Source organism: Falco punctatus, assembly GCF_963210335.1.
Source record: "Falco punctatus genome assembly, chromosome: 1".
In the NCBI taxonomy this organism is placed as follows: domain Eukaryota; kingdom Metazoa; phylum Chordata; class Aves; order Falconiformes; family Falconidae; genus Falco; species Falco punctatus.
Window position 1 is genome coordinate 27,086,946 of NC_137580.1, and position 12,264 is coordinate 27,099,209.

At 41.1% G+C, this 12,264-nt stretch overlaps 1 protein-coding gene across 4 annotated transcripts in view; it reads left to right on the forward strand.

Moving 5' to 3' along the window:
* LOC308068592 (uncharacterized protein) overlaps nucleotides 1–5,380 on the forward strand; it is a gene marked incomplete at its 3' end in the record, with an annotated part of 65,235 nt that extends 59,855 nt beyond the window's left edge. The window contains exons 3-5 of one of the 4 annotated variants that reach the window (XM_080399454.1): nucleotides 1,497–1,656; nucleotides 2,075–2,116; nucleotides 5,214–5,380. In XM_080399454.1, coding sequence (XP_080255580.1) covers nucleotides 1,497–1,656; nucleotides 2,075–2,116; nucleotides 5,214–5,380 — 369 coding nt within the window. Of the gene's footprint in view, nucleotides 1–1,496; nucleotides 1,657–2,074; nucleotides 2,117–3,020; nucleotides 3,116–5,213 lie in introns of those variants that run through there. The other 3 variants (XM_080399455.1, XM_080399456.1, XR_013930021.1) reach the window with 3 other exon arrangements.
* Between the last annotated feature and the right edge of the window lie 6,884 nt (nucleotides 5,381–12,264).

Here is a 12,264-nt window from a genome sequence, read left to right on the forward strand (position 1 = left end):
TTAAAGTTATAGACACAGTTTCCCACTGGGAAGTGGAAGATGATATGCTTTTAAAACATTTAACAAGTCATTGTCCTCTCTGCTGTGAGTAGCCAGCCTATCTGTGGAATGTGTTTTCACAAGGTATAGACCTCTGTTAGATGGGAAACTTATTTTAGTACTCAGTTTCCATTATGTGACCCCTTTGACCATTTGGGAGTTGGCCACGTGTGAAGATAGGAAATGCAAAATGAAGTGCATTAGGGGAGCAGCCAAACTCGAGACCTTCTCTTCTCCAGGCTTCTTCTGTGGTTGTGTGTAATGCAGGACCCGAGGGTCAGGAGCTGCAGTACTCACCTTTGCTTTTGTTCGTGCTGGCAGAATGCGGGATGTTTTGATTCTGAGTGATAATGTCTTGACAGAGGAAAAAAATATTCCATAAGAGGCAACTAAGTTTCAGGAGAAAAAAACCCAAACCCAACAAAACCCAAAAATGAGTAATAGGATTCTTATGCAAAGCTAATTTTCCAGTAAAGAAAATAAAGTAAAACTGATTTTTTTTGGAGCAATTTTGGGTACCACAAGTCAAAATGAACAGAAGATTTAGACCTATAATTTTCAGGAAATCTGCATAAATTAGGAACCTAAAATCAGAATTAAGGACCTTAGTGTTTTTTCTAATGTGGGTCTATGCACATAAACCCATAAACAGACAATTGCAGAGACTATCCTGATTCCAAGGTAGGGACACTTGTTTTTCTCTTTATCTCTAGTGGCTTCACTGGTTTTACTGGACTTCAAACATCCTGCGAAAATGGTGTGGTCAAATTGAAGCACTTTCAGAGGGCACACAGCTGCCTCAACTACTGTTGTCACAGCCCTGGTCCCCACTGTCCAGTTGAGCTCAATCTAATTCTAAGTCTTGTTTAATCATAAACAGTGATTTATTATGTTTGATTCCATGGGCCTGATACCTCCATGAGCTTGCATGCTGCAAGGTCCTCCCAACATGCTTGCAGTTTTCACCCAACTGAAAGCTGGCCGCATGCTTACAGAGCTGGAAGAATCATCTGGCGTAGTTATTGGCTCTGCCTTCTAATTTCTTTCTGTGAACGGGTCCCTGGCTTGGATTCAGGCCACAGCCCAGTACCAATGGAATGAAAAATAATAGATTTCTCTTAAGAAAATGCTTCCTTCCTACATAACAGACAGGCTTCTTAACTCCCTCTGCATCCCACACTTCAAGTGGAAATTGGGATTGCCATCTAGTCCCAGCTCCTGGGAGATTTTCTAAAAGTTTTTTTATGATTTTAAGTTATTATTTTTATATAAATAAAATTATTTTAAAGGTTATTTTATTATTATTAAAAAGGTTATTAAATTATTTTTATTCTCTAGTTTTCCTTCCATGCCTTTTCTGGTTATTTTAGAGCTCTGTGTTGCTACTAACTGTGAAGCCATGGTTACTCGAAAATGGGATTTTTTTTGGCTTCTGTTTCTACCATGTTGGATAATAGGGTGAAAACTGCCTTTTCTCACAGCAAGGGACTGAATGCGCTCCTTGGGATCTCTGCAAGGTGTCCCCTTCACTGAGGCATATGGAGGCAATACACACTCACCTCCTGAGAACACCGTGTTGCTGCTTCCTCCAGCCAGGACTGCACAGCCAAGGAGAAGGTGGACTGATGATGGGTGTGTAGACCTGCGAGAGAGCCCAGGGAAAACTCTGGACTACGGCAGCTCTAAGTACCTGTCAGAACTAGCTAACCAAAAACCTATTTCAAAAGTTCTTTCTTACGGAATTCTGCATCCTGAAGACAGTAACCTATACAATAGCAGCAGTAAAAAATTCACATCACAACAGCAACTCATAAAACTTACTCAAATTAAATGAGAAATAAAAGCAATGCTGAATGGTTATTTGAAAAATGCAGTAAACAGGAAGGCATACGTATTTTTTATTATCCCAGCGCTTCAATAAGTAAAGAAAAAAAGTATCTGCGTGATAGTACTGCCACATTTTATTCCCCTGCTACCAGGTCAGGACCTCATGATCTCTTCAAGACTTTGATTAATAATATTTTATGCTTTCCAGGTGAAGGTGTTGCATACCATGAAGTGGTCCGGTCTCCAGAAGGTAGAAATCCCAGACATTCACATGTGCTGTAGAGCAAGGTTGCATGTTTGCTTGTCTGAGGAATCTCCTGAATGGTCAACTGAGCATCAGGGATTTTTTTGTTTAAATTCCACTAAATTAAAAAAAAAAAATCCTCTTTTTATTTTTTTAAATAAACAGAACTTTAGTCAAAAAAGTGTTGAGGAAAAGTAAGAGGAGGAAAAAATGCAGCTAGGATATATGTAACGTTCTGTAATGCATCAGCAGTGACAGCAGAGTCACAACTCCTTCACCTGCAAGTGACAGACCCCATCAGCTGTGTTACAGAAATAACAGGGAGAAAGGAAACAGGCTCAGGATATTTCACCATGATGTCTGGTTCCAGCACTACTACAGTTACCACGGGGAGAGGATGATTAATTGAACCTAGTGCTAGCAGCTCATACGGGCAGCAGCAAGGCTTTGGCAGTCTCAAGGGCAGCCTCCCAGAGTCCCAAAAAGCTATTCAAGGAGAAAAAAAATGACTTTGCCCTTTTGCGCCTGGAATCCGGATGTCTGGCAGAGGGGGCAGGGGCGGAAGGGAGTTGCAGCTCTGCATTGTCCTTCGCTGTTCACATTGCTGACACACCCCGATATCCTTCTGCTGTGCAGATCCCTTTCAGCTGCCTGGTCTTAGCACCTTTGGCTATAGGAAGGGCTGAATGCTTTCCTACATAATGCCCTGGCAGTCCCCTCCCTACTGCTCCAACCGAAGAAATCTCATGTTTAGAACACTTTCTAAAATATGCGGGCTTGATATTAGTCGTGAATTTGAGGGTCTCTCTGCTTTAGACTTTTTCCTAACTTGCTTTACTTGGGCTCCCTCACCTTTGCACATCCATGTTGTGTTACTGCCAGAGCCTCCTGAGTTGTTTTGCTGTTACAGGTGCTGGAGAGCTGCTCACCCACCACCCACTCGTGCTTTTTCCCTCCCTCCCTCCCTCCATCCATCCCCGGGATCTGTGTCCTGCACAATTCTGACTGACTGCAGCATTTATCTCCTGTGTGGTCCTGCCTGCTCCTCCAGGTCCCTCGCTGGCATCGCTCCAGCCCTGCTCCAGTTCCTGATGGTCACCAAGATATTGACTTCTAGGTTAATTATTTCTGAGCATTCAGGGTCTTCTGGGGAGGCCCTGAAGGACATTTTAGTTCTGTGTACACCTCAAGTGAAGGAGAGAACCCCCACACCCACAGGTGAGTTGTGCATGACAAGACAACTGGGGTCAGGGCTCTGCAGCTCCAGTGGCAGCATCTCACTGCTGATCAACTTGAAACACATTTTTGTACACAAGTCATGGGAACATACAGCAACACTGATGGAAATGAGCTGATGAAGGTTTAGTTTTAAGCCATATTTTGTTCAGGGTTTCTAAGGCGTGGTTGCAAATATAATTCTTTGCCCTTGGCTGTAGAAGGGCTTATGAATTGCACTAACCACTGCTTACAATCACATTTTTCCCTTGCTGAGCAAGGGTGTGGGGGGAGTTTGCTAAAGAGGCTCCATCAAAGTGAAAACGCCATCACTCATTTTCAGCCAAAAGAAAAGCAGTGCTGCCCATGGCCCCTCAAAGGCTGGCTGTGGTTCTGCAGCTGGCTGCTGCTGCTCGAGTTGGGTATCCCACCACCGGCCAATGCAGGCTTCCTGCTGCTATGCACTCCAGGCAGACACACCAAATCCCCCATGCTGAGCATGAGATGAGAATTTTTTGGTCCCATCTCATGCTCTCTTCCCTTGTTTGCTTGCATCTCATACATTTGGGTTACAGTGACAGCACCATCTTACTGCACAGCCATCTGCTGGGACCTGCTGGGGTCGTTTAGGATCTTGGGTCTGTTTAAGATGGAAGTAGTTCTGCACAGAGCAGTGATGGGGACATGGGCAAACATACTGTAACACTTGCTCTCATTTAAATGAGTATCTTTGCTCCCCTGTTTTCTAGGTTGCTGGTTCTCCTTTAGGTTCTCTCTCTGTTACAGCATTACTCTGCAAAATTTCACATCTCACTTCACATCCTCACATGTTACATGTTTTTTTGGCCATTCATAGCAGTGAGCAGTGTCAGCCTGTGGTTTTAAGTGTCAGTAAATGCAATTTTTTTTCAGTCTGTGATCTGTAGTGCCATGAGGATATTTCTGTGTGGGGCAGTTTCAATGGCCAACTCCCTTTAATAGTCATTATTTATAGAAGTCCTGCCATGAGACACACTCTTTTACCCCTACTTTTTATATTTCCTTTCGTATTTTTGTTTAATATGTTTTCAGGACACTCTTTCAGCAAACCAAACAGATAGGGTAAATAAATGAAAGGTGACCTTTATGCACAAGGAAAGAGTTCTCATGAATTGCAGGAAGTAATACACTATATGGGAAAAGCACCTCCTGCTCTTTTTTTTTTTTTTTTTTTTTTTTTTTTTATGTACAGCATTTTCCCCAAACTCCATAACTGTAAACCAGAGCCTTAAGTACCAGCCAGAAGCAGACTCCTGAGTATTTCATACTATTCAGCTTTGCACAGTTTCCTGCCTTTGTCCTTAGACAAAAGGCTGCAGTCTATTAAATTAATCTGCTCAATTTGAAATGAAGGCCATATTAAATAGCCTTCACTGTGCATTTCTATAGATAGAAAATGCTTTGAGGGTTATCGAATGCCTGCTGCAGCCATCTACCGCTACTTGGTATAAGTAAATGCCTATTTAACCAGGCTTTGAAATGGAATATGATTGACAGAATAGCATTACTCTTTCCATATCCCCATTTCCATTATTTCACCCATCCATTGTGTTTTTCTAAAAAAAAAAAATTCTGAAGCCCTAAAATCCAGACTCCAACTTCCAAGATATACCTCCCAGGCCTTCTCTTCTCCTTCACCATCTCCAGCACCTCCCTGATCTCCTTTGCTCACACACTCCCACTTCCCAATAATCTGGATCTTCTCTTACAATCGCTTTGCATTACAGACATTAATTTACTTCCAGTCGTACTGTTGTTCTTCATCTTGTGATTGTTGTCTTGGTGTCTGGCTAAACCAGCCCAGCTCCACCTGCCAAAATTTTATGCCAAGCATATCCTTTCTTTTCAGATAAAATGGCAGAAGCGCTGCCCCGCTCCCAGGCTGGTGGGACGGGGCTGTCATCTATGTGTCCCTGTGAGCGCTGGATACCAGGAATTGGCTGCTTGTGCCGCTCCCTCCCTGCCTCTGGTAGAATGTGTTTCATCTCCTTTTTCACCCTCCTAAAAGCCAAATGATGTTTGAGGAAACCCTTATCTTTCCCTTTTCCCCATATCTGTGTTGTCAAGGGTAGAGCTTGTTGAAGTACTGCCTCTGGGAAACTAGGTTTTTTGGCTAGGTTAACCTTCTTTTCTGACTTAGTCCTCCCATTTGTTATTCATGACGTGAGCAGAGAGAGAGGTGTAAGGCTAGGCTTCACAGTAGAGAATATTCACCATATAGTCACTCATGCTGCTTGTTTATCAGAAGCATGTATTGTTTATATAAGAGCTAGGATGTCTGATCCTTGATAAGGTGCTCTGCTTTCTACTGAGAATGAAATTGTAGATGAGAATCACATTCACAAAAAAACTCCAAGCCCAAAAATGGAGTGGTGGAAAATGAGGAATAAATAACGTGCTTTTAGTATGAAATTTGAAGGCATGCTTTTACTATCCAGCCGACACACACCTACATGTAAGCAGCAGCAAGGACAAAAGCAGCAAGGCATATTTGTGAAAATATCACAAACAACTCTGACACCTTCCAGAGGCACTATACCATTATGACTTGCTATAACATTTCCAAAATTTTTCCTCCTTGACTTTTACCAAGTGGCATCCTGACCCACATACACCTGTATGCAAGTCAGGTCCGTGAGAACCATGCATACCACTGGTCACTAACTTAGGTAAGTTTTCCTCATACTTAGCATCTACTTCCCAGACATACTAACGTGAGGCAACTGAGAGAAAGCGGCAGTTGGTCTTGGTATATCAGATTTTCTAAAACATTTTCAAATCATCTTCTCAATGTGTACATATAATAACCATACTTTCCTGGACTCATTTGTAATGACTACATGCTCAAAACCTACCACTTGTAAATGAGAACTGCACAGTGGCATAAATCTCCTGTAACACAGTAGGGAATCAAGCCAGTGGGGCAATAGAAAATCAAGAAGATTGTATTTATTCCTTTCATCATTAAATGTTCACTTTCAAAAAAAAAACAACCAAACAACAACAACAAAACCCCAACACACAAAACCTGAACCAAACCAAGAAACCAAGCCAAACCAAGGGCATATTAAACAATTTATGAAAAAACTTGTATGATATAAAACCATTACAAAATTACTTCATTATTATGTGCTAATAACATTGATATGGGGAAACATTGGTGGAGAAGACAGAAAGTTGGAACTACGTTGTTATTATATATATTATTATATATATTATTAACTCATATGATGCTTGCCTTCTTCTAGTGAGGTGATTCCTATTCCTATTTACTTGATGGTGTACAAAACCCACAGCCATCCTGATTCAGTGGAGGGACTGGTTCCTAAGAAAGCAAGAAGTATTGGCAAGAGGCCAAGAATATTTTTGCATACTTTGTGTAGAAGTACACACCTGGTGCATTTAAGATGATACACCTTAAGCTGTCATTTCTTTGTTCAGAGTTTTTTCCTCCAGATGAAGAGTAAAGTCTCCAGAGATTTTTTTATGGAGGCAACATCATAGTTCAGAATGGCTCTTTCCGTCTTGGCATTGTGTGGATGTGTTAATATGCTTTTTTTCCTCCTGTTCAGCTTTAGCAAATTTGAACTTTATTTTTATTCAACTCCTGAATACTTACAATGTATTTAATTACTTTTTATCTGTTTGCTTTTAACTTTCTTCTGCATCTATGGTCAAGGCAATTAGATACCAAACAGCATCTGCTAGAAAGAAAGGCTGCAGAAGGTACAAGAATAACTGAAAATTCCAGCCCCTGTTCTTATTCTGTAATAGATCTTAATATATTTAAAGGAAGATGACTCCTTCCAATACAATACTCCTAGCTGAACACAATTCTTAATGTGCATATTTGTTTATCTCAAAATGTAGGATTCAGTCCTACTCTTACTAGTAGTTTAACACCTCCAATGTTTTTCCTGCCTCTGATTTACATTGTTATCCATGAAATCAGAATCCGGTCCATAGGGATTGAACAATCCTTTCAAGATACTGCCTGTTTCCATTATGGCTGTGAAAGACAGCTTCACTTTAAGAAAAGGTTGACATTATTACAAGTCATATAATTTCAGCCCCAAATTCAGTGTTATGAGAATCACTTCAAGTTGTTCAATTCATTTCAGGCTAGAATGATAATATAGGAGTTGTAATGCTCAGCAAAGTGAAAATGAAAGCAAGCACTGAACTCCAAACCACATTTAAGAGTTGCTCTTACAAAAGTCTTTTTCCTTGGAGCAAAATGGAAGAGAGAGAAAACACAAGGTCATCCAAAACTATTTTTTCAATCTTTCAATGATTATGTTCTCAAACTTTCCTGTTTGTGTAGTTTCAACTCTATGTGGCTAAATGAGATAAGTTAGGGCTTCATGAAACCGAAGAAACACTCTGTTTAAATGGAGAGTGCTGCTGTAGCAATGCTGAAATGGTTCACAAATCCATGGAAAATCTGCATAATTGTTTATGTAATATAAGTGTGTTTAATAAAGTAGTTTGTTAAATGCTGAATTGTCACTTTGTTTTTTTCAGTACTTTTGGTTCATCATTATTTTATTTCAGAATTTCCTTTAATGGTATTTAAAACATTCAAAATGTTTGAGGTAGTCAGACTCAAGCTGAAATATTTTCATTAGCCAAAAACAATCTGTCATAACAAAGCATCCTGACTGACTTTCAGTGGTTGATTGTATTCTTAATTTGCCAGAGCTTAAAATAGCTTTTTCAAACTTACATGATCTTTTAGAATTCACAAATGAGAGGAAAAAAAAGTTCTTTGCTTCATTCAGCTCTACAGAGGGATTTTTATATTAAATGTTATGCGAACTGATGGGCTTCTGGGAATGGCTTTGGCAGTGAGATGCCCATGATTTTGGGGCTTGGGAAATCTACTCTTCAAGCTGATGCTTGGTCTCGCTGAAGTTCCTGAAGTTTGAGGAGGTGTACTTTTGGAGAAGGCGGGTGGGAGGATATCAAGGTCGGTGGAAGGGCAGGGATGCACTCCTGCACTGAGACCAGGTGAAGGCATCCCAGATGGCAGGGACCAGAACCACAGCTCTGGCAGTGCTTCTGCCTCTTGCCCATCCTGTGCCCCCTCCTCCCCTTGTAGCTCATGTCTGCAGGTGATACGTAACCATACTGAACCTTAGAATAAGGGAGCCATCATCCTTGCACATGGCTATGTGTAGAGACAGAATTAAACATGATTTTAATGTTTTATTCCCATCCCATAACTACTGGTCACATTTCCCACATCTGTGTCACTTGGCCAGGATGCTTCTCATGTGCCTGTTTGCCCTGGCCTCTTGGTCCCCACTCGGGTTGCCAGCCAGCACTGCAGCCATCAGGACACTTATAGTGCATGGCATATTACTTTCGTAGCTGCAGATACAGAGTGAGACAAAATCAATAGGAAAGCTACAGTAGCTCACCATGCCATTAATACCCTTGGGTTATATAGTACAGCTGATCTTTCCGATGGTAAATTATCCAGATCAGCCCACAGAATCATTTCAAAATGCAGAGTTTATGGCACTCTGGAGTACTGACCCTTAGAAGAATCAACTGTGGATCTGAATGCATTTTGCAGGGCATCTCAGAGCAATCTGCAGATGTAAGAGAGAACTGCAGGCATGCATAGGGCTCAATTTCAGCCTGCACATTGCAAGCAAAGCAGCTCTTTTTTGGGGTTGACTGCCCAGGCTCCCAGTGTTTCATTTCTGCACCAATGAAGAGGCATCACCCAACTAAACAGCAGGGCTGTGTACCTTTGTGGTTCGAGGCCTTTTAAGACTTCCCTGTGGATAGTGCAATACAAAATTGGTTCAATATGTGCAGCTCTTGTTCTGTTCATATCTATTTGCAGTGTGTCTTTTGCTCTTCTGCCTGAAAACTCCACTGACCAAACAACCTGACAACCTTTTGTTTAATGGATCTAGGACTGGGGCTGGAAGGATTTCTACTCACCTAGATTTCCACTAGCACCTGTAAAGTTACAGAAAGGACAAGGTCCCCCAAAGGGCTGGGTCACTTTGATACTGCTTCCTTTCCCTGGAGAAGATTGGGATGTAGCTCTCACCTGGGGTTTTTGACTACTTGGGACTACTTTGCAGAGACCTCTGTCTCTTGTCCCCTTCTCGTTGTCCAGGCTTTCTCTGTTTCTGCCTCAACTGTGGTGCAAACCAGTGGGTATAATAATGGCAAATATCCACCCTTTTGAAAAGCAGAACCGTGTAACGCCCAGCCTGTCATAGGCACTCTCACACTTGTGTCCTGCTGTCCTTCCTCCTTTCTAAACATCCCATGAAAGGCTTGTAAGCTCGGGGAGGGACAAAAGGATGTGAGGACAGCTCTCCAGGACCATTCATGTGACCAAGCGCAGAGCCGTGTGCATGCAGTGATTAATGAGGAACGTATCTTAGCATAACAAAATGGTGTGGAAGCTCCTCTGATAGCTAAAAGGCTTTAGTTCAGAGAAAACTGGTTTCATTTAGTGTAGGTTTTACACTGATAAATTGTGGTTCCTTTACATGGGGTCCTCCCTCTTCAATTCCTATTTATCTTTTCTGCTGAAAAATGTGACTGGAGTTTGACTTGATAAAAGCAGGACATTCTTCAACAGAGTAAAATGTCCAGTGTCATTTGGTACCAGATGATAGGAAAAATGACAATTCTACTGAAGATAATTAAACACATCTTTTAACCAGCTGTTAATTTATATTCTGTCCAGAAAAATTTTAATACATTTACTTGAAACAAAAAGCAGTTGAAACAAATCCCTATGTGTACCAAAAGCTAAAAAATGGACTAAATACATAAAGCTTTCTTGGGAAAGGAAAAAAAAAAAAAGGTGTATCCTTACACTTCTGGCAGACCATTACACCGACAGAATAGGAAGAAATATAGCCTTAAACTTTGCTTAGAAACCTGGAAACATACTGCTCTGTAGTACATTTCCCTGTCCTTCGCTCCCCCCCCCCCAAGAGAGCACAGTGAACTCCTCAGATGGCCTGATTCTGAGCTTTACAAATAAAACTCACAATACAAAAATGACAAGAAGGTTCACAAGTCTAGTCTTCCTTTTCTTTTTCTCCATGACTTTTTGGGTGGTCTCAGAAATTATGTTCTTGAGTTTTTCCACCCATAGCAGATGGAACAGGGTGTTGAATCTTTAGGAAACAATTGTTTCCCTTAAAAATGCTTGCTGAGTATTTGAGTTGAACAGGCAGCCTAAGAAACAGATGACTGATTGAAAGGTAAAATATATTCAGTTGCATTGATTAAAAATCGCCAGTAATTTCATTGTCACATCTTTGAGAAATATTCTGAAATCAGTCATAGATGATTGGGGGTTCAATTTGTGAAGTGCAAGTAAATTAGGACACAGAAGGTCTACAAAGAGGGAATAAAATTAAATCTTTCCATCCTTCAGTGTAAGAACAATAAAGCAGTATAAAACCTGATGATATTCACAGAAGTAAAACATTTCTGCTTTTTGCGCCCAATACAAAATGGATATATTTTTTTCAGATTAATGGAGTTTTTTTGAGATTAATGTAGTAAGATGAAAATGTGGTCCTGATTTGACTGAAAATATTTGGACAGTTTTACTGAACTCAGTGAACAGCTTTGAAAAGTATTTTTAAAATTGTTTAAAGAACTCTTTTCAAATTTATATATATGTTTGGCCTTTTTAAAGGAAACCATTGAAGGTTGCATTAAGTTACATTTATTTTTCAAACTAGTAATGGAATGAAATAAAATATCATATTTGACTTCCCCCTCTCCCCCAAATGATTTTTTTTTACTTTTTAGCCCCTCCCCAGCGTTTGCTCTCATGGTATTGCACATCAGCTACTGATTAATCACATAGCTCCAGGCACAGCTGTGATCCTCTGCTCACTACTTAAAGAAGAGAAAATAATTTTCTTCTGGGAGTGGGAAGATGCAGGAATGTGAGCTCCCCTCCTGAAACCAACAGTGTCATCTCAGATTTATTTTACTATAAGGGAAAGCAGGATTTATCCTGTGCTATTGTTTTAGTTGTATGAGGGTGGTGTAAAAACTAGGCTTTCTTGTGTACACCAGCTGGAAAGGGAGTTTCAGTATGACCCACAAGCATTTCACTGCTGTATTTAGTAGTGCTGCATAGGTGGTGGGACAAGAGAGCTCCCTAGGGTCCACAAGAGATCTGCTGAACCCCTCTGTGGCATCCTTCTGGCCCCTGCATCCGCCCCAGCCAGCACTACCCCCCTGCACATCCTTCCTTTGGTGGATACTTACTCACATGTCCTTTGCTGCTTGCTGGGGGACAAATAAGGACGGTCATTAAAGACTGCACAACTCCAGGAGCAAATCCTTTTGACATTTATATGGTTAAATGCAGACACAGGGCAAAATGGCTAACATCCCCTCAAAGATTTGCAGGTAAGGTGACTTTAGCCAGCTGAAGATCTGGTCAGTAGCTACTTAATGAATATTAAATGATAGGAGGAAAAAAAAAAGATGGTTAAACTTTTAGCCGTGGCTTTATAGGTTGAGCTCTGCCTGAGATTTAGGACCTCAGCCAAATCAGTCCTCCTTCTGCAAAGTGAAGGCAGCTTTTCCTGCGTCTCTGCGTACAGGAGTGGTGAAGAGGGATGTGTTACGGGTCACAAAGCACTGGCATACCTGAGCGGTGCCAGCTGTATGTGCATCACGAGCAGAAGGAGTACGCATCCTCAACAAAACAGAGGTTTCAGCTGCACTTGAGTGAGGAGGGGGAAAGTAATTTTCATTCTTTACTCAAAACACTTCCACAAATTACATGAGAAAAAATGTAAAACCTTCTTCTCGGGGTATAAGCCTGTCTCTAGGCATTGCCTTTTCCTGATGTCCTGTCTGTTCTGTACCTGCCTGCAGAAGGGACA